Source organism: Trichoderma aggressivum, assembly GCF_033847375.1.
Source record: "Trichoderma aggressivum f. europaeum strain CBS 100526 chromosome Unknown scaffold_012, whole genome shotgun sequence".
Classification (NCBI taxonomy): Eukaryota; Fungi; Ascomycota; class Sordariomycetes; order Hypocreales; family Hypocreaceae; genus Trichoderma; species Trichoderma aggressivum.
Window position 1 is genome coordinate 837,319 of NW_026946378.1, and position 20,281 is coordinate 857,599.

A 20,281-nucleotide genomic window follows, 5' to 3' on the forward strand; every position below is an offset into this window, starting at 1 on the left:
TCCAAGGTGTTTCCGGCGTCCTCAGATCGCGGGGATGACAACGAGTATCCAGCTGGAGCCCAATGTTAGCCGTACGCGACAAACACACAAATAGCCATTCTTCTCCGCCTCCAGATTCCGGCTCTCGTCTTACTTCCCCAGCTCACCACAAAGGAGTATAATAAACCTCCTTGTCCCCCTCTGTCTTGACCTTGATTGTCTCGACACTTTCAACTTCTTCAGCTTGGAAGCAAGATCCCTCTCTTGTCTCGTTTGTCTACACCAATTGAGCCAGCAAGAGAAAGTCAATTTGCGGACTGATCCGCCTATCCGTCAAGATGTCGGGAATATAGTCAGTTGCCCCCCCCCCCCCTTTTTGGCACATCTTCCTCTGTCAGCACGTACACTAACGTGTTTTGATACAGCACCCACGACGAATCCAAGAGTGTCCATGAGACCTCTATGGAGAAGGGAGTCACCTACCACGAAGAACAAGACTATTCCCAACACCTCCAAGCGAGAATTCGCAACCCCCTCAAGGGAATCCCCCGAGAGCAGCTTATGAGCGATGTCGAAGCCTTTGCTCAGCGCAACAACCTTCAGGAGCACACTCTTCTTCTCAAGAAGGGCGCGCTTATTGCCCAGAACCCTGCTGAACCGCATGCCATTGATGGCGAGGAGAAGCTCACTGCACACGAATTGAATATTCTGGAGCGCGAGATCACTCACAAGTGGCACATGCCCGCAAGACTCTTCCTCACCATCGCGACATGCTCCATCGGTGCCGCTGTCCAGGGCTGGGATCAGACAGGTAGCAACGGAGCTACCATCTTCTGGCCCGATGTCTATGGCATCGGTGACCAGAGCATTACTCGCAACGCTATTCTCGTCGGTCTCATCAATGCTGCTCCTTACATTGGTAGCGCGTGAGTTACATCTTCACACGTATCGATCTAGAATTTAGCTAACCTGTCCCTAGATTCATTGGCTGCTGGATCTCTGATCCTATCAACAACCACTTCGGTCGACGTGGTGTCATCTTCTTCGCTGCTCACTTCTGTATCTGGCCCGTCATCGGTTCTGCTTTCTGCCACACCTGGGGACAACAGCTTGCCTGTCGATTGCTCATGGGAATTGGTATGGGTGCCAAGGCTTCAACGGTCCCTATCTACGCTGCTGAGAACGCCCCGGCTTCCATCCGAGGTGCTTTGGTCATGTCATGGCGTACGTTCTTTATCCCTGCCCATTGAAATCATCCTTGTACTAACACACTTCAGAAATGTGGACTGCCTTTGGTATTTTGCTCGGAAGTGCCTTTAACCTGGCCGTCTACCACGTAAAGGATATCAACTGGCGTCTGATGCTTGGCGCTCCTTTCCTTCCCGCCGTCCCTCTTCTGTGCCTCATCTACCTGTGCCCCGAATCTCCCCGTTGGTACATGAAGAAGGGCCGTTACGCTGAGGCCTGGAAGTCCCTTGTCGTTCTCCGCAACGACCCCATCCAGGTGGCCCGAGACATCTACTACATTTCCGCCCAGCTGGACATTGAAAAGGAGCTCGTTGGCAAGACCAACTACGTCACTCGATTCACCCAGCTCTTCACTGTCCCCCGAATTCGCCGTGCCAACCTGGCTGCTTTCACCGTCATGATTGCCCAGCAAATGTGCGGTATCAACATCATTGCCTTCTACTCCACCACCGTCTTTGTCAACGCTGGCTTCACTCAGTTCCGAGCCCTGATCGGTTCATTTGGCTTCGGTCTTGTCAACTGGGTCTTTGCTTTCCCCGCTTTCTGGACCATTGATACTGTAAGTTGTGCAATTGAACGACAAAACCTACTGATGAAATTATTCTAACAACTGTATAGTTTGGTCGCCGAAGCCTGCTGCTCTTCACCTTCCCCCAGATGTTCTGGACTCTCTTGGCTGCTGGTCTCTGCACTCTGATCTCTCAAGACCACACCGAGCTCAAAACTGGCCTCGTCAGTCTTTTCGTCTTCCTCTTCGGAGCCTTCTACTCCCCTGGTGAAGGTCCCGTTCCTTTCACCTACAGTGCTGAGGTTTATCCCCTGTCTCACCGTGAGACTGGTATGGGCTTCGCCGTCGCTACTTGCTTGTTCTGGGCTGCCGTGCTCGGTACCTCATTCCCCTTCCTGCTCGAGAAGCTCCAGACCGTTGGTGCATTCGGCCTCTACGCCGGCTTCAACGTTGTCGCCTTCGTCATGATCTTCCTCTGGGTACCCGAGACTATGCAGCGCACTCTCGAGGAGCTCGACTATGTCTTTGCCGTCCCTGTTCGCACCTTCATGAAGTACCAGCTCACCGTTGCCCTGCCCTGGTGGTTCAAGAAGTACGTCCTCTTCCAGCGGAGTGCCACCAAGCGACCACTGTACGAGTTTGACAATGTCGCTTCTGACCTGCGCCGGGCGTCTATCCACCACGCCCCCACGGCTTCGTCGGATGATGAGAGCAAGCGAGCTATGTAAGGAGAGGAGAAACGAATTTTATGAATTTATTTGGGTAGCAAGGGTGAATATTGGATTTTGAGTATATTAATTGGTTGCCACACAACGGCTGGTGTGATATCGGGAATTGATACCCTTTCCCTTATAGTTATGATATGATATGAGGGATTACTAAAAATATATGAACTTCCCTATTTCAAAAAACTTATTCTTTGAATCTTTCAAGTGATGACACAGTATCTCTTTACAGCTACCAATGTGAACTCTCCGAAAATAGCTAGAGTAGCAGACTGTGTCCCAGGTACCTAGTTCACTCTGACGTTTGATACATGTAGCTACCCGTAAGCTTTGAATACATGTTAGCCAAGGACTATATAGCATACGCAGTATGGCCGCGGCGGGTAAAAGGGTTGTGATTCAAAGACTAAGCTTTCTGGGCGCAAAAAGACATCTTGACCCTAATATGTTTCCCGCTTGTAATAAAGTTGGTGTCTCTACCGACTATTGAATACATAGAAAAGGTTATGGGTAAAACGCCGTCCTTCTTCCCCAGCCAGGAGTGGGAGGATAAACCCCGAGGGGGGAAAATACCCGAATGAAACCCCATATTTCGAAAACCTGAATATTCCTTTCCGTTGTCGAAACTTTGCCCGAATTGTATTGTATCTGTCTCGTTGTCCTGTTGTCCCAATCCACCAATTCTCCCCTAAGCTTTCACACCATCCTTGGAGTCATTCTATGGTCTAATCTCCTCTTCGTCAAAGGTACCTGTCCAAAACTAATCACTCCGTTGCTCTCGCCGAGGTTCCTCCCGTCGCTCTCTTCGTTCGCGTTTTCGTATAAAAGCCCACCGCAACAAGTTCATATTCTCTTCAAGAGTCGCCATCTGCGACTGCATAGCCGCCGCCTGTTCGCGCAGTCGATCAAACTCCTGTCTCGTCACCGGGCGGTCAGCCTCTGCCGTGGTGGCCAAAGGCGTTTGCACGAGGTTCAACGGGTTTCGCAGTGGCCTTTCATTGGGGCCGGAAGACTGTTGTAACATCGACTCCAGGAGTGCGTCGGTCTGCCTCAGCGCGCTCTGGTTGTTGTTCGATTCGGTGCCGAATCCAGGAAATTTTCGAAGGAAAACTCTCCGCCCGCAGGGCAGTATATGTAGGATCCGGGTAGGCTGCGGAGGCGGAGGGAGTCCCTCCCTGTCATCGTCGTCCGTGAGAGACACCGGAGGCGGACTCGTGGACTGAGTCGTAGGCGACGGTGTCTCTTGAGGAGCTGGGGCAACGACTTCGTCACGCTTGCGATAGGTGCTGGGTATGTTCTTCAAGAGCGGATAACGCTGTCGGAACCACCTTGCTAAATGGGTGTCCATATCGAAAAATGTAGGGGTGCCAGTTTCCGGGAACAAGGCAAAGTATTCGTCAGCCCGATTCCGTACAGGGAGGCGACCGCAACGCGCCACGACTTCGTTTTGGAAGTCAGTGGGCACCTCCTTGTACAGCGCCCGTAAGAGGATCAAGCCCGGCCTCGATGTTCCAGCAGGGTCCAGGCAGAGGGGATGTTGGGAGAAGACGTCTCGCGAGGCAATTGTATGGATGAATTTTTGGTCCAGAATGAGCCTTCGCATGATGATTCGCTCGCCTTGAGGCAGATCCATCGCATACGACCAGTAAGCCTGTACACACGCAACGCCGTCGGCGAAGGGCGTGTGATTCTTGGTAAGCCTCAGCATGGAGATTTCCAGGCCTCTTATGGTTCCTTGCTGCGCCATGGTTGTGTTGGTGATGCTGTCTTGCACGACGTTGTGAGTTTTGCTTTGACGATACTGTTGACCTTGATTTGACGATGGGTTGCCGACACCGGATGGTTATGTGGGTGTGGGCAAGAAAGAAGAAAAAGGAAGATGAGAAAAGAAGAAGAATGGGAAAAGGAAAGGAAAAAGGGGGGAAAGGATAGAGGGAGAGGGAGAGTTCAGTTAAATAGTGTTTCTGCGGCTGCCTCCCAGGTGGCAACGGTGGGCGAAAAGTGTCTGCCAGCTGGCTTCAATATGGCACTCGCGTAAAGACTAAATGTCTAATTAACTCCCTCACAATCTCTTCAGCAGTCCATATCAACCTTCTGCAGGATATGTGGAATGCCCTAGAAGAATGCCACGCTTTTCTTTAAGACTTACTGGTGATGCTGAGGATGACGTCGAATACGTCAAAGCTAGGCTGCTGGAACATTGACGATGCTGATGACACAGTTGGTAAGGCTGAATAAAGTCTAAACATTGTGTCTTGTACGGATCCACTGGCGGCGTAACAGGCTGCAAATCCCCAAAGTCAGGTAATGAGGAAAGTAGAAGAGTGTACCTATGGGGAGAGTAGAAGAAAGTGTGCTAGGTAGTAGAGATAATGGGAGAAAGTAGAGATACTACAAGAAAGTAAAGATGCTACAAGAAAGTAAAGATGCTACAAGAAGATAAAGAAAGAAGAGATGGTAGAAAAATGTAGATATAGTAGAAGAAAGCAGAAATAGTAGAAGATGGTGGAGATAGAGGTAGGGGGAATAGAAGAAAGAAAACCTAGATACTAGGAGAATGTACTTATAGGTGGAGAAAGTAAATGAAATTAGGGAGAGTTAAAAATGTAAAGATAGTGGAAGTAAAGATAGTGGAAGAAAAAAGGGATAAAGTAACTATTGTAGTAAAAGTATGAGAATGTGGGCAGAGATAGCAGAAGAATGTACCAATATGTAGTTACGGTAAAAGCTGGACTGGGCCTTGGATGGATCAGATTAGTACGTAGCAGTCACTTGGATGCTGTATAACCAACTCAAAGTGCTGGCTAGCAAATTCCATATCAACAACATGTATTGAGAGCACTTTGAGTTGACTCGTCTGTAGCTACGTTGACTACCAGACTACCGCATTTACTTGCCCAAATCACCCACCAAGAGAAAGAAAACCCAAATCATAAACACCAAACAAAGCCACCTCTCGCCATCCATACCATTGGCGAGGCCCAAACAAAAGGAAGAGAGAATAATGAGCGACATGGATACAAAAAGCAACCAATCAGTCTCGGCAGAACCACAAGCAGACAACAGGCTTCTCATTCGGATTGCCAGTCCTCGTAGGATCCCATCCCACGTCCTTGATCGTCTTCTTCAGCATGTCCTTGTCCGCGCCGTTGACCTCCAGGCCCTTGTACCACTTGCCACCTCCGCCGCTGACGACCTCGAAGCACTTGTTCTTCTTGGGCGTCGCGTTGGTGCAGCCGAAGCCCTTGAGCAGCTCCGCCATGGTGGTGTTGCACGGGATGTGCGCCGCCTTGAAGGGGATCTGTGCCGTGGGCGGGAGCTGCCAGGGCGGCGTGTTCGTCTTGAAGACGTGGGCCTTTGTGTGCTCCGCGGGGAAGAAGTAGTTGTAGCCGGGCTCGCAGCCCGTGCCGCCGGTCGTGTTGGTCATCTGGGCGGCCGGCATGGTGGGATCGATGTTGGGGTATGGCTGAGGCTGGCGAGGGAGCATGTTGCCCGTGCCGTTGGGCTGGTAGGAGTAGGTCTGCTGCGTGTAATAGCCGGCAGTTGGTCCCTGGGTGGGAGGGTAGCCGGCTCCGGGCACGACATACTGAGGGACGCCTTGGGAGGCGGCTAGAGGATAGTATCCGTAAGTCATGTTGGGCCAAGCGCTGTGCTGAGGCGCCGTACCAAAGGAGTAGCCGGGCCCGCCAGCATGAGGAATGTATGCTTGGCCTTGGGCCGGCTGAGGGGCTCCGTACGGAGCATAGGCGGGGCGGCCGGAGCCGGAGTCGCGGCCTGTCAACGGATTCCAACCGCCGGACATGGTCTGCGGTAAGGCTGGAGCGAGACACTAACGGAAGGGTATCTCGAATGGCCGAGGCTGCCAAGTGTGGACCCAGCGTCCGATGCTAGGTTGGAACGACGCTTGCCAGTGTCCTGGGACAGGACCGGAGAAGACGGGATTCCAGCCAGCAGGTGGGCTGCCAATAGGTGGTGACGGTGCTGGGTAGCTGGGCGCAGCGACGTAGTGGATGTGAGGCTGGTGAGGATACGAGTGGGTATAGGAGTGAGGAAAGTGATGAGGACAAGGGTGGGCGTGGGCGTGAGCGTGGTAATGGGGGCGAAGATGAGAATGAGGCGGGCCCCGAGAGGGAGAGAAGGCCGATTCGTGGTTATTATAGCCTCGATACGCGCTGATAGGGTGTTGCCAGTACGGTTCAGGGTGGCGAGCTCGAAAGCTAGGTGATACGGGCTGATGAATTGCCAGAGAATGAACTGTACACAGGCGTTAGCTTACACGGACTTCTATGAGAGCGGCTCGGAGACCACAAGACTACCGTGATTAACGTACCAGGTGGTGAACTAGGTTCAATCGTAGATTCAGTCGCAGACTCGAGCGTAGCTTCAGCTTCAGCTTCAAGCTCGGCCTCAGACTCACGCCCCGTCTCTGCCTCCGCCTCGGAAGCTTCTTCCTCCTCGTCCGACTCGGAGTCAGTGCCGACGCGGGCGGCAAACTGCTCTGTGCTCCAAATGATGCGATCTTGGCTATCGTAAAACGCCCCCACGGTGATCAACGCCCAGAACTGAGAATCCTGACTGGCTTGGAGCACCTGAGTGATGACGAGCTTAGTTGCTGGTGCCGGAAGCTGGCCAGGCTCGACGGGAATCGTCCTACAGGTCAGGCGAGGAGCGTTGGGCATAGATGTGGTATAAGCCGCGGCCGGTGGAACGCGGCTAGAGGGGGGAAATGGAGATGTTATAGGCAAAGGATTGTTTGCTCTGTCAAACGGATGAGCGTAGTGATCTCTCAGATGGGGGTGCCGGAGAGAAGAGAATGGCATGTCCATGATTCTGTCACCAGAAACCTATCTCGGTTATGTACTTTGGGGTATTGCAATGATTCACTTCGGTGATGGAAACCCAGAGCCTGGTGGCAAACAAGCACTTTTTGTTGATGGCAAGAAAACATGGTCTGCACCAGGCAAGCTGAACTGAGCTGGGCGGTGAATCACGGACGGGATGCCTGGCAATGCCCAACGATGCCGAAGATGACAGGGAGAGAGCGTGCTTGTCCAATCAATCAGAAGCCAGTAAAGTGCTTGCGCTCGCTCTTATTTGCCGCGTGATGAAGGCCGTCATACGTGGATGCCACGTTGATGGGCAATCTAGAGACGTGGCCGATTTGTTCCACATCAAACACTCCCCCCCTTCGCCTCCAGGTTGGGCACATACAGATAACACAATAAAAATAGCACCAGGACCAAGGCCAAGACCAGGCTGCAACTTGCAGGCGGCACGTAGTTGGGATTCGATGAATATTTGTTCTCTTGAAGAAGCTGAATCGGTCTTCAGCCGCGATGAGATGATCCACAGACGCATGCATGCCCAGATGGAGATCCACCGACATTGAAGAGCCTCACTGGGGCTCACCAGGGCACGACTTGAAACTTGCCAGTCTCGTACTCCCAAAAAGTCCCCGGCTCGATGGCGCCCTTTTCAGATTCCAGCAGCCGTACGAATGCCTCGGCACTATCCACGGGATCCTTCTTCCCCTGATAGTTGTTGAAGGCCGTCTTCGTGTGGCCAGGGCTGACGCTCCAGAAGGTGATCTTTTCCCCACCGTCCTTGTAGTTGTCCTCGTTTATCTGATAATGCAGCGTCAGCATGTTGAGCGCGGCCTTGCACACGCAGTAATCGATCAGAGCCACAGGCGGAAGCTGTGTGTCATGTTAACAAGCAGTTACACCATATGGTTTGCCGTTTGATTGGCCAAAGAAGATGGGAAAACTCGCGCACCTCTCTGCTTGCTGTGCGACCGAGACTTCCTCTGGCGCTGGAGTTCATGATGACTCTCGGCCAAGGGCTCTTTCTGAGTAGCGGAACAAACGCCTTGGTCACAAGGATGTTGGATGTGACGCAGCGGTTGAAGTTGATGTTGGAGCAGTCCCTCAGCTCGGCGAGATCCTGAGTTTGGGGCATCTCAAGGCTCGCAGCATTGTTGATGAGCACTAGCAATAAGACGGCAAATTGCATGAGCTGAATGTTGTACAGGTAACAGGAAGCACAAGGTGATTTCTCGATATACGCACCGTCCAGCTTTCCATATCGGTCGTTGACAGCCTCGACCGCCGTCGTGATGCTCTGGATATCTTCAATGTCAAGCTGGACTGCATCCAGCTTGGATGAGATGCCCTGTCCTCGCAATTGGTCGATTGCCTCACGGCCACTTGCAAGGTTTCTGCAGGCCAAGATGATGGTGGACGAAGGTATCCGATTTGCGAGGGCCTGGGCGATGCCGAAGCCGATGCCTCGATTTCCTCCCGTGACGAGAATAGTAGACATGAATGTGTTATCGATAGTTGTGACTGAATTGAGGAATCGAGTTGTTCTTGTCTTCTCCCTCTTCAATGTCCATTTTGTCCGGCTTTTTATACTATTTTCCAATGAAGCGATACACAGTGGTCGACTGGACTTAGGATGTGTATATTGCTAGGATAGCCGTATTTCTCGGCGGTCGGAGATGTGTGGATGCTGGAGCTGCTAAGTCCGGCCGAATCTTGGAGCAGCGATTGAGATGGATTTAGCAACATGCCACAGAATCTGATGACTAAACATGGATATGGCAAAACAGGTACTGGAAGAAGCGGTTTCTTGCTCAATTCTGGGATTTTATTGTGCGTCAAATTGCTCAATTGAGATTGTGACTCTGACAAAAAGCAGTTAGGCTATGCCCCGACTCCGGCGAGACGATCAAGACAATACAATATACATCAAATATCAAAACACGCGTGGCTCTGCCTGCAGCCCGCATCATCTCAAGACAAATCTGGGTAGTTGGCCATGCAATTCCTCGTAAAGATAAAACATCCACCGCATCATGAAATTTCGTAACGCTCGTCCTCATCGCTGTTCACTACCCTGACGCTGCCCACAGCCATCTTCTTGACTGGCTCGATATCCTTCTTCCGCTTCTGCTGTTGTTGCTGAAGCCTTCCGACCTCGGACACCAGGCCCTTGAGGTAAACCTCGGCCTGCACCGTGGCACTGTACGCAGCCGGCGTCCAGTTCCACATGTTGCGTCTCTCGACATCCGCGCCGGCCGCGAGCAAGGTCCGCAGACCCAACAAGTTCCCGTTGCCGCTCGCAAAGTGAAGAGCCGTATTGCCCTCCGAATCTGCTCTCTGCACTGCCTCGTACGGTCCTCCAGGGACATATGTCAACAGCAGCTGTAGTATGGTGTCGTGGCCGCCCCCGCTGGCCTCCATGACGGCATCCCGGCCGCGAATGTCTCTTCGCAGGATGCAGCCCGAGTCTTTTTCGCACAGCAGGTGGACGACTTCGGTGTGGCCAGCACCCGAGGCAAGCATGAGGGCCGTTTGATGGTTCTCGTTGAGGGCGGGACAAGGGTCTTCGTGGCCGGCATCGAGGAGCACCTGGCAGACTTCCTTGTGGCCGAGAGAGGCGGCGAGGTGCATGTTGGAGTTGGAGAGCCCGACTGGCGAGACATCGGGATTGTGGAGGAGAGATGGATGGGACTTGAGGATGCGCTTGACCAGCAGGGCGTCGCCGGCGTGGATCGCGCGCCGCAATCGAATCGAAGGCTCGATCCTGTCAAGACAGACATAATGGTTTAGTTGGTTGGCATTTCCATGTGATCGGCCGGCACTGTTTTTTTTCTCTCGCGGGGATCTTTACTTACATGATGGGATTCAAGTCTTCATGACCAGAGACTTAAGATTCAAACCGCATGATGAAGCAAACAGAAACAGAAAAAGACAGCAAGACGGGAATCAGGCGCCGTCTGATAGCAGCCGGGCCGCCGCGAGGAAGAGCTGCCAGGTGAACAAGACAAGACAGAACTGGACGGAACTCAGCCTTCAATGGATGACGCCGCGTCCGTCTGTGTCCAGTCTTTTATCAGCTCAGCCGTCCGAGAGCCATACCCCGCTGTGTTCCACCGAAGTATCCCCACTGAAGGCCGCTAAAGTGGGCGCTTACGGAACGCTACAGTACAGACGTCTCCAGCGCTATTGGATCCATGGATGTGTTTCCCCCCCGGCAACCATTCACCGAGCCGATACCCGACAAGATCAATTCAATCAATATCACCATGGAGGCCTTGAACCAACCTAGGGCTTATTTTGTCAACAAAGACCAGTGAACGCATGTCATTGAAAGTGCATTCATGTAAGGCACCTATTTAGTTGAAGGGGAACAATCCTTTGGCTGACGCTCCTTTGTCTCCATTGTTACCAACATTCAAGTGTCTGGCATATCCAGCCGGAGTCCACCTGGCAGATACAGCAACAACACGACTTGACTTGACATCATGAAAACGCCGGTTACATGTATTCCTTGCCGGGTATATCAGAATCGATCCAACCTGTCCAAAAGGCACATACATACTTCCTGACACAATCATTCCTCAGTCTCGTTCAACTCATGGCTGAGCTTAATCGCCTCCGACTTTCCCGTGTCAAGAACAACGGCAGGATCCTCCTCATCGCCCTTTCGCGAGACTTTGTTTCCCTTCTTCGTCTCAATTGTGGTCCTGTTTTCAATTCAGTGAGCCTTTGAAGGATCCAATATATGGACATGTTCTGACTTACTCGCCAGCATTCACCTCCTTCACTTTCCCCTCAGGCTGGCCTTGGCCCCAGTTCCAGCTCACCGTGTCGCCCTTTTCGGGACCCTTTGCCTTGTCCCCGTTCCCGTTCTTCTGATCCTTCTTCGATTCCTGCTTCTTTGGGGCCTCTTCTTCGGCTTCCTCTTCGACTTCCTCTTCGGCACCCTCAGCTTGCTTGTCCTTCTTTTCGTCGTCCTTTACCTCGGCAGCGCCGTCCTCCGTTTCTCTCTTCTTGCTCTTCCCAGATTGGTCATCAGGTGCCTTTCGTTTTTCTCCTGCTTTTTCTTCTTTTGCCTCCTCTGGCTGCTCCTCTGGCTGCTCCTCTTCCTTGCCTTCGGCATCACCGCCATTTGCCTCGCGCTTCTTGATGGGATCGTGACCCCAATTCTTGAGCGACGCGTACGACTTGGTTTTTTTCACCTCCTCAACAAGCTTTTCATTGTTTGCTTTTTCTTCTTGAGCCAGGTGTCGTTTACTAATCAAGTTTCGTCAGCCTCTGTAAATTCTCCAAGCCAAGGTGTCTCAAAATCAATGCATACCAGTAAGACACAACCTTCCTCATGTGGCCAACATCATCTTCGGTATACTTCTCCGGATCTTTTTCAGGATTGGATTCGAGAATCTCGACAATTTTTCGACCACTGTCATGGCCGACAGATTCACCGCTGCCGTCGTCTTTCTCCCATCCAGCACCTGTAGAGTCATCGCCCTTTAGCCACTTCTTCAGTTCCTTCGCCGTCATGTTGACGAGCTCATTGAACTCTTGGATAACTTCGCTCTTGTCCTTCATTTTCGACGATGATTGATCTCGTTTCGATACTTTGGTCGTTCAGATTGTCCTTGTTCTTGTGTGTGTTCCTTTGCTCTTCTTTGACACGTGATGCCGTTTAGAGATGAGTTGAGATCAGATCGGCACTAGAGGGAGATGCTCCCGTCTTTTTACGTTGCTAAGCTCATTGTGTCCTTTTGAGTTTCTCGGAATCGACGCTTTCGGCAGTTGCGTCATGAATCATCACCAAGATCGAAAGGGCAGAAGTCTCGCAAAAGGTCTAGCGTTGGACCAAAGACATCACAAAGTGTTTAAGCTTTACAGAGGCGTAGAGTTGGCGTCAGCATCTCCAGTCCGCCATCGAAGCAAGTTTGCGGAGGAGCACCGCTGACGTAGAAGAATGAGCCATGACGCGCCCCCTTGCATCAATTTCTTCTAGCAGCTACGTATTAGAACCGTCCACTTGCGTTCTGTACCATTGGTATGATTCGGTGCTCGATGCGCTGAATAGCCACTTCTTCCATCAGGGTGAGTGTCATCTAGAGATTGAGCCCAATGTGGGCTACTCGACTACCCTGCAAGATGGATTTCGTTTTAGGGAAATTGATTGCTATCAACCATGAGAAGAGAGGGTCGGGATGGGTAATGATCCTTTACATCGCTTCTTTACATCACAAATAAAGAGTCACACTGCGCGAGATCGGTCTTGTAGTATACATCATATCGGCTTTACGGGCATTGTTGTATACCTTCAACTTATATACTACTACTAATACACTTCAGAACAATAGAATAAATCGGTCACTGGACGACACGTGACACATCTTGTTTACAATCCTCCTCACGATTTACGCCTTGGCGGCCGCCTTGATGGCTCTCACCTTGAGCACCGCCGAGTCGCTATTCAAGCCGTCAAAGTCGTGCGCATCCAAACACGCCTGTCGACTCAACAATACAGCAGGCTTGGTCCTCTCCTTCATTTCCGCCTCATATCCAGCCACGGCCGTGGCCTCAGTCTTGTCACCAGCATACACCGCTTTGATCGCGCCCAGAAGATGCCAGGCGTCAAGAATGCCGTGGTTGCCAGCCTCGCCGCGATACATGACCATGGCGTGTGCGGCGTCGCCAACTAGAGTGACCCGGCCGTCGTGGTTGCTCCAGTCTTGGCAGGGCCAGTCTTGCAGGATGAGGTGGAGGGTGGACGAGGATTCCGGAATGGCCTGTATGGTGTCGTAGAGATCCGGGTGGAAGCCGTCAACCAGGCGCTTCATCAGGGCGATGCGGTCCTGGTTTGCTTCTGGGATGGCTTCGTCCCTGTCCTTGTCCATCCACGAGAGCATGACCTGAACGCGGAAGCGTTCGTTGGCAGTGCCCGCCGTGCCGTTTACTTCGGGGGTCTCGAGCATGGAGATCCAGAGAAAGACGCCCGTCGCCGGGTGGCTGCCCTGGAAGAGCAGCGGGTCGATGTTTCGCAGCGGCGCGACCTGCTCGGGGGTGAAGTCGGCGGAAGCGCCAATCATCTTGACGGGCAGCAGGTAGTTCTGGTGGGCGTCTGGCACGAGGAACCTTCTTGTCTGAGAGTTGCTGCCCTCGGCGCCGACGAGCATCCTCCCCTGAGCCTCAGTCCCGTCTGCGAAGACGGCCGTGACCCCGTCGCCGACATTGCTAGATACTTGAATGTCTGCCAACTTCTTGTTCCAGTGGACCTTGTCCGCGACGCCCTTGAGCAGCACCTTGCGCAGCTTCTCGCGGTTCACGCGGCGGCGGTGGTTGGGCGGGATCTTGAATTTGGCTTCCTTTGTCTCGAGGTTGATGAACATGAAGTTGCCGCTGTCGTGGCGGCCGACCTCTGGATCAACCTGGACGCCGTCTATGGCGTCAAAGGTCTCTCGGTCAAGAACTTGTTTCAGATAGTCCAACACCCAGTGTAAGGTGATGGCATATCCTTGCCCGCGGGCATCGATGTTCTCGTCGCGCTCGTAGATTTCAAACGGAATGTTGGCCTATAGAATGGAACCAAGAGGGTTTAAACGTTAGCAAATTCCGAATCCAATGGAACTGGGACATGTCATTGATGTACGTTCTTGAGGCCATGTGCCAGGGTCAAGCCCACGACACCAGCGCCAATGATGAGGACGGGTTTATTGCTGGCGGTCATGCTGGATGGGGGTATGGAAATGCATGTGTTTGAGAGATTGCTGCTTGAGTGGGACGAGTCTGCATGAAATATTGCTTCATCGTGTCTATTTGCATTCCCATTGTGTGATGGAACGGATCACCCGATGGTCTATGTGCTAACACGGACAAGGGCCAGCAACCACACCAACCACATCTTATCATCGACTGCTTTGCATCTGGCCATCGACTGCTATTCCCGGTTCCTCACCGGCACAGTCATTTGTAGCAGGCGGTGAGTCCCGCGCAGCCCTTCGGTTTTGGTAAGCTGATGCCGAACGACGCCGCGGATCTGATCTGCTAGTGCAGCTTGACAGCTCCAGCTTGGAAATCGCGCAGTCTGGTGAAGATTGGGGGGCGGCTGTTTTAGCTGGCCAGTCGGTTTACTGCAAGCGTTGAAGCTACATGTAGCCGACTGAAATGCCTACCCGGCACAGTACTTGTAATTATTGGAGGCGATTTGCATATTCGATACGTGAGCACAAGGTAAAAGCGAAAAGTCTTTCGTCATTTGTAACATGATTCAGTGAGTTGCAGAATAATAATCCAACGCTGGATTGGTTTCATCTAAAAGCTCATTCATTATTGAATAAGTGGTCAATACGCGTCACTACTGTTGAACACTTAGTACCACCTTGAATCATGAACTTGGCATGGGCTGCCAATGCACATGTAGCTATAGTACTAATGTAGCAGCTCAGTATACTTTACAGACCCTTTGAAAGAGTTAAATTGTTTCTTCTCTGTTCATTCGTCTCCCGGGATTCAACAATCACCAATCCGGTGGTTCGAATCGTTCACCTCCAGCGGTCTGTCAGAAGGAGAATTGCATACTGCCCTGTTCTATGCTACGTGTCTGCTCCATCTCCAAGCATCTGCCTACCATCGCTTGTTGCTCCCAAGATTTGCTACTATAATTATATTTCTCCACTGGATATGTTCTTTTTGCGTCAGACATCGTCACCATATTCATATTGAGACCCGTGATGTAGAAATGGTAAGCTTGGGGCTCAACCCAAAGGAACTACCTAGGTATTAGGCGACTTGACCGACTGCAAGCCAAAGTATGATGGCTGGGGGGTTCTACCAATCCCCCTCTCAAGACAAGTGATTATACACAAGTCAGCCCAAATTAAAGGCAATGAAGGAGGGTATTCGTCATCGAATCAATACATGATGTACTCTCCGCAAGTTGCGTCATGTCTCCTATGCAGCTTACTGGCAAGCCGTCTGCAAGCCAACCTCCACGTAGTAACTTGTTTCCACCAGTTCCCCCAGACAGCAGCGACTCGCTACATATCCCCTGTTAAGAGGCATCAGCAGGCCCGCCATCTCGTGCTATTTTCTTCTATCCACTGAGCAAGGTGAGGTGGTTGAGCGTCTAGAGATGCGTCTGGCGTCTACCGTCGGACCCAGCGCGGAAATCGAGATGCGTGCGTGGTGTCCCGCGGCCGGCGGCGCGTATCACCCACCATGGGGTCGATATTAATAACCTCCATCCGATCAACGTTGCCGCTAAAGCTGGAGCTCGAGATGGAATGGAGCTTCTGACTTGTGATCTTTGCGAGCTATAGAATTAGCACCTCTCCCCCTTCCTCTTCTCGTCACTACGGCTGCCCACGAGCAAAGCCAGAAACACCGAAGCCAAAACCACTCGACATGGCGTCCGACGGAAAACACGAGGCTCTCCAGCCCCTGCACCCCTCCATGGCCGGCAAGCTGGACCCAGCCTTCGAGAAGCTGTACAACGACAACGTCGCGACCAAGCCGCTCAAGCCAATTGATCTGGGGGCGCTGCGAGGCAACTACTCGCTGCTCTACAGCTACGGAACGGCTGCAGCACCCGAGGTTGGACGCATCTACGACGACGTGATCCCCCTCGCCGACGGGACGCAGCTGGCCGTGCGCGTCTACGAGCCCGAGACGCCAGGCCCGTGGCCCGTGCATCTGGACTTCCACGGCGGCGGCTGGGGACTGGGGGATCTGGATACGGAGAGTCACATTTGCAAGCACTACTGCAAAAAGGCCGGCGTGGCGGTCGTCGACGTGGCCTATCGCCTGGTGCCCGAGTTTGCCTATCCCACGGGCGTCACAGACAGCTTCGCCGCCGTCGAGCACGTCCACAAGCAGGGCGCGGCCAGGTTCAACATCCGCCCGGACAGCATCTCGGTCGGCGGCGTGTCGGCAGGCGGCTTCATCGCGCTGGCCGTGGCGCATCTGGCTCGCGACGCCGGCATCGCGCTGCGGCTGGTGGCTGCGGGAACACCCGTCGTCGACGACATCTCGCAGTACGCCACGGCCGCCGACTCGCCCTGGCCGTCGATGCAGGAGAACGAGTTCGCACCGACGCTCAACTGGGCCCGGCTGGCGTGGTTTGACAAGCTCAAGTTGTCGACGCTGCCCACGGAGCCCGAGGCGCACAATGCCGCCAAGGAGCGAATCGGCTGGCAGAACAACCTGCTCAAGGCGCCAAACTTCGAGGGCCTGGCTCGCACGCTCATCTACACGGCCTCGGCCGATCCGCTGCGGGACGAGGGCGAGAAGTACGCACAGGTGCTGGTCGAGAATGGGGTCGAGGTAACGCAACGGCGCTTCCCCGGTGTCCCGCATCCATTCATGCACATGGACGAGGCGCTGTGGCAAGGGAGAGAGTTCATTGACAGCACCGCCAGGGAGATTCGGACGGCTCACTCTGACTCGTGAGGGAGGGCTGGGACGCAGCCATTTCAACTCGGTGCTGGTGCTGTATGTACTACTTGTACGAGTACAACCACAAATACGGAGCACCGCTTGGCAGGATTCTCCCGGCGCGTTGGCCATGATGCAGCTGTTGAAGTGGAAACTGACGATGCATCCCGTGCGTTTCGCTGTTTCGGCCCAATGCTGGCCTTTTCCCTGCTTCTGCTTGTTATTGTTTCTCCCACGCCTCTTTCCAAGAGCAAGCGATCTGTCCCAATTTGCCAGTGTACATACATATCATGATGATGAAATATTAAAGACATGACCTACAGTATCCAGACCAGGCTCTCTCTCCTCTTGACCACTGACGAATCCAAAGTATGGCCGATCGTCAACTTAACATGGGTAAAAGACGTACCCGGGCACTTCTGGCAAGAATGCATGCGTAATTCCGTACATGCTCCTTGCATGTACCGTTACTCTCCATACCTACGTACCTAGTAGTTGTTGTTGCGTTGCATTGGCACCGATGGGACAGAACGTTGAATCCATCGGCCGTCTGCTCCGCCGAGGTCCAAACACGACATCCGGCCGCTTGGACAGGTAGCGCAGGTACCGTACGCACTCACACGCACGCAAAGCACTCGCACTCACTCACACACGCACACACTTGATTCGCACTCACACCCCCTCGGATCCCAATGTTTCTCTCTCTGTGCAGAAACCGGTTTCATCGGGCCAAGCTCTGACCTGACATGTGCCAGAAAGAGAGCCAAATTGGGTGCTTATGCCGGCCCTCGTACCACCAAAACCGGCGTAACGCAGCAGCAAGTGTCCATGTTCGTTTTGCATTGCAGGCCAACATTAATAATTAGAAACCCGTGTGAATGCGACCCTTGCTCGCGAGCAGGCCATCCTTCGAATCAAGTCATCTCAGCCAAAGAACCCACTCCCCACCAGGAGTAGGATCCTGTCCCATGCCGGAGCGAGATGAGCCGAGCAAGGGTTCAGAGTTTTCTCTTCAGGTTCCTTCTTCTCCCTTCTTTTTTCTCTTCCCAGTGGGCTGGCCGGCTAGGGCATTAGTCCATGCGGGTCGCATTGATTCGTCAGAGTAGGTACTCGTACATACGGGTAGGATCATGGGCAGAGAGCGCAAGCATGACAGGTACAGGTACCAGGTGTGAGCGATGCCCGTCTGCGGTGCTCGACGAACGCCGCCTGGGTGATGGACTATCATTGCCGTGTCGAGCGTTGTCATGTTGGTGACTTGCGCATGTTGGCTCTATCAAAACGGGAGCACGATTCATGGCACCCCGATATACTTCTTGACAGCTCGGCAAGGCCCGTAGGGGAGGTTGACGCCACGAGAGCCGACCGGTTCATGCTTCTTTGCTGCGCGTTTGGTTGCTCGCGGCCTAGCGCCAGGAACTGCCCGTCTTTGGTGGCTCAACCCTTTTTCTTCACGAACCCCCTCTTTCTCGTCCATGGCAACGGTGCTTGTAGGTACTCGTACGAGCACAGTATGGGTGTATCCGCACTCCGTACCTCATGTATTCATCCAGATATGCTTGTCCCAGCTGCCGCCGCCTATCGTCTCGAGATGCGTTGCTGCTAGTCAAGCCCAAGCCCGTCCGTCCCCGCCTCTCAAATCTCTGGTGCCGGTCCTGACTGGGGTCTTGGCCAATTGCAACAATGCAGTCTACCTAGGTAGCTGGGATATCGGGGATCTAGCGCGTCCCCTTTCGGGCGTAGCAACAGGCGTTTGTCTTGCTTTGGAGTGGCGCATCATGCGGCGAGGGCATGGAGATAAGGCGAGGAGGATGGATGAGGATGACCGCCTCCCTTTTAGCGAGGGCGCCGTTGTCTGCCGCTGGATGGCTGCAGAGAGGACAAGGCACTGGCGTGATGTCCGCATGTGTGTGCTCGTGCAGGTGCAGGTACGGTATGATTGTGTGTTGGTCTGGGAGGGACAAAAAGTTGGCCGACGATGGAGCTGACGGGCGGGATGCATTTCCCGGCTGCACACCAACACCAACACCAACACCAACAGCGCACGAGTGTCAACTATGGATCAATGGATGGATGCTCCGCCTGGCGAGTTGCAGGTTGCAGCTGTCGAGCACGGCTTTGAAACCCGCAGATGGTGCTGGGGGGCGAGCAGAGGGATCTGCATCTTAGGCCCCCCGAATTCTGCAGCGCCGGCGGGCTGTGGCTCTGATTAGCGAGCAAGCGTGATTTCAATGCATGTTGATACGAGTAGGTACTCGGAATACGGTAGAGCAAAGTGCTGAGCTGCTCATACAGGTGCTCGTACAGGTACCAATACGCAGGTCGTCGGCATATGTAGGATTCACGGATGGAAAGAAAAGGATGGAATCTGCTCGGCAAAAGGGATCCAAATTCCAAACCGCTGAGAAAACGAACCGGCGCAATGGGGCTGGCTAGCTAGGTACTATAGTTGGCGTAGCTCGAGGCGGCCCCTTCTTGGATTTTCCCCGGCCGCTTTACGAGCACAAGTAGACATGGAGATGTACCGGTACAGAAGCCAAAGTGCGTGCGACTGTTCCTTCCAACTACCTGAGGTATAAATCAACCTTGCCTGCTGTAACGTGTGGTGCTAAGGCACATACTCGTACATTAACACAGGCACTTCCGCATCGCATCGCATCGCATCACATCGCATCGTAGTCACCAAGTGCCAGTCCCGAATCGACGGGATCAGCGTGTTTGCGAGACAGCCACGGTAAACATCCATGTGTGCTTACTGACCCTCCTTTGCTGCTTGATGTACGAATATGGGGACTCGTACGGAGTAGGCTAACGGATCCCTAACACTGGACCAGATCGCTTCATGCGAATACTACATACCTCTATGATCTATTAGGTAGGTGGTCGTAGGAGCAAAAGGATGGCAGAAACGACTGAATTGATCTCATGGAGGATATATCCAAGAACTCGTACATACTGTACCTGAGTACCACATAACTCAAGGTCGTACTGTGCACTATGAATAGGTCAGTGATACCTGAGTGGAAAAGTACCTACAGCACCTAGGTACCTCTGTTAAAATAGATTGAACCAGTGAAGAGTAGGTAGTACGAGTATATCGAATTGTCTTAAGTACCTATAGCAACAGATGGAGAATGTCTCTTGTTTCGGAGACGGCGATGGCGGCATTGATCCCTATTGACCGATCTCCCCACCCCTCTCCGCTATCAACTTTGTACGGTAGACTACATGTAGGTACCTGTAGTGTAACCGTCTTCCCACTGGCGGGCAATCTTCAGGTTCTCGTCAGCCTGTCCTCAGATGACGGCAGCGCACCAAGTTGAGCCCAGCACCTCTGCCACTGCTTCCATGTACCAGTCATGGAATCCAATCACTGCTTCGACCGGCCTTGTTCGGCCTGGCGCTTACAGGGGCATTTCGGGGTTTCTGCCAGCCCTGCTAGTCAGTACCTGTGCTCTCACTCGCTAAACGACGCAAACAAGGCAGTACCTACGCCTGCCGGCTGACAGGTGCAAGTTGTCGCAAGCATCGACATCTGGAGTGCGCCGTACTCGTACCGGTACTTGCGCACACGAGCCGAGTCC

At 53.1% G+C, this 20,281-nt stretch overlaps 7 protein-coding genes across 7 annotated transcripts; 2 read left to right on the forward strand and 5 right to left on the reverse strand.

Moving 5' to 3' along the window:
* Nucleotides 1–317: 317 nt before the first annotated feature.
* On the forward strand, nt 318–2,463 carry Triagg1_4126 (uncharacterized protein; the record flags this gene model as incomplete). Its single annotated transcript, XM_062898495.1, has 5 exons — nt 318–331; nt 405–905; nt 959–1,203; nt 1,257–1,786; nt 1,846–2,463. The coding sequence occupies 5 exons, from the start codon at nt 318–320 to the stop codon at nt 2,461–2,463; spliced, it is 1,908 nt and encodes a 635-aa protein (XP_062757146.1).
* A 757-nt stretch (nt 2,464–3,220) lies between these two features.
* On the reverse strand, nt 3,221–4,207 carry Triagg1_4127 (uncharacterized protein; the record flags this gene model as incomplete). The annotated part of the gene is made up of 1 exon (XM_062898496.1): nt 3,221–4,207. The coding sequence occupies one exon, from the start codon at nt 4,205–4,207 to the stop codon at nt 3,221–3,223; it is 987 nt and encodes a 328-aa protein (XP_062757147.1).
* A 1,287-nt stretch (nt 4,208–5,494) lies between these two features.
* Nucleotides 5,495–8,781, reverse strand: Triagg1_4128 (uncharacterized protein; the record flags this gene model as incomplete). The annotated part of the gene is made up of 5 exons (XM_062898497.1): nt 5,495–6,276; nt 6,360–6,714; nt 6,777–7,173; nt 7,870–8,156; nt 8,236–8,781. The coding sequence occupies 5 exons, from the start codon at nt 8,779–8,781 to the stop codon at nt 5,495–5,497; spliced, it is 2,367 nt and encodes a 788-aa protein (XP_062757148.1).
* A 533-nt stretch (nt 8,782–9,314) lies between these two features.
* Nucleotides 9,315–10,188, reverse strand: Triagg1_4129 (uncharacterized protein; the record flags this gene model as incomplete). Its single annotated transcript, XM_062898499.1, has 2 exons — nt 9,315–10,047; nt 10,184–10,188. The coding sequence occupies 2 exons, from the start codon at nt 10,186–10,188 to the stop codon at nt 9,315–9,317; spliced, it is 738 nt and encodes a 245-aa protein (XP_062757149.1).
* A 669-nt stretch (nt 10,189–10,857) lies between these two features.
* On the reverse strand, nt 10,858–11,855 carry Triagg1_4130 (uncharacterized protein; the record flags this gene model as incomplete). The annotated part of the gene is made up of 3 exons (XM_062898500.1): nt 10,858–10,990; nt 11,049–11,540; nt 11,605–11,855. 3 exons carry the CDS (start codon nt 11,853–11,855, stop codon nt 10,858–10,860), a joined length of 876 nt encoding a protein of 291 aa, XP_062757150.1.
* Nucleotides 11,856–12,682: 827 nt separating this feature from the next.
* On the reverse strand, nt 12,683–13,992 carry Triagg1_4131 (uncharacterized protein; the record flags this gene model as incomplete). Its single annotated transcript, XM_062898501.1, has 2 exons — nt 12,683–13,837; nt 13,915–13,992. The coding sequence occupies 2 exons, from the start codon at nt 13,990–13,992 to the stop codon at nt 12,683–12,685; spliced, it is 1,233 nt and encodes a 410-aa protein (XP_062757151.1).
* Nucleotides 13,993–15,668: 1,676 nt separating this feature from the next.
* Nucleotides 15,669–16,712, forward strand: Triagg1_4132 (uncharacterized protein; the record flags this gene model as incomplete). Its single annotated transcript, XM_062898502.1, has 1 exon — nt 15,669–16,712. The coding sequence occupies one exon, from the start codon at nt 15,669–15,671 to the stop codon at nt 16,710–16,712; it is 1,044 nt and encodes a 347-aa protein (XP_062757152.1).
* Nucleotides 16,713–20,281: the final 3,569 nt, after the last annotated feature.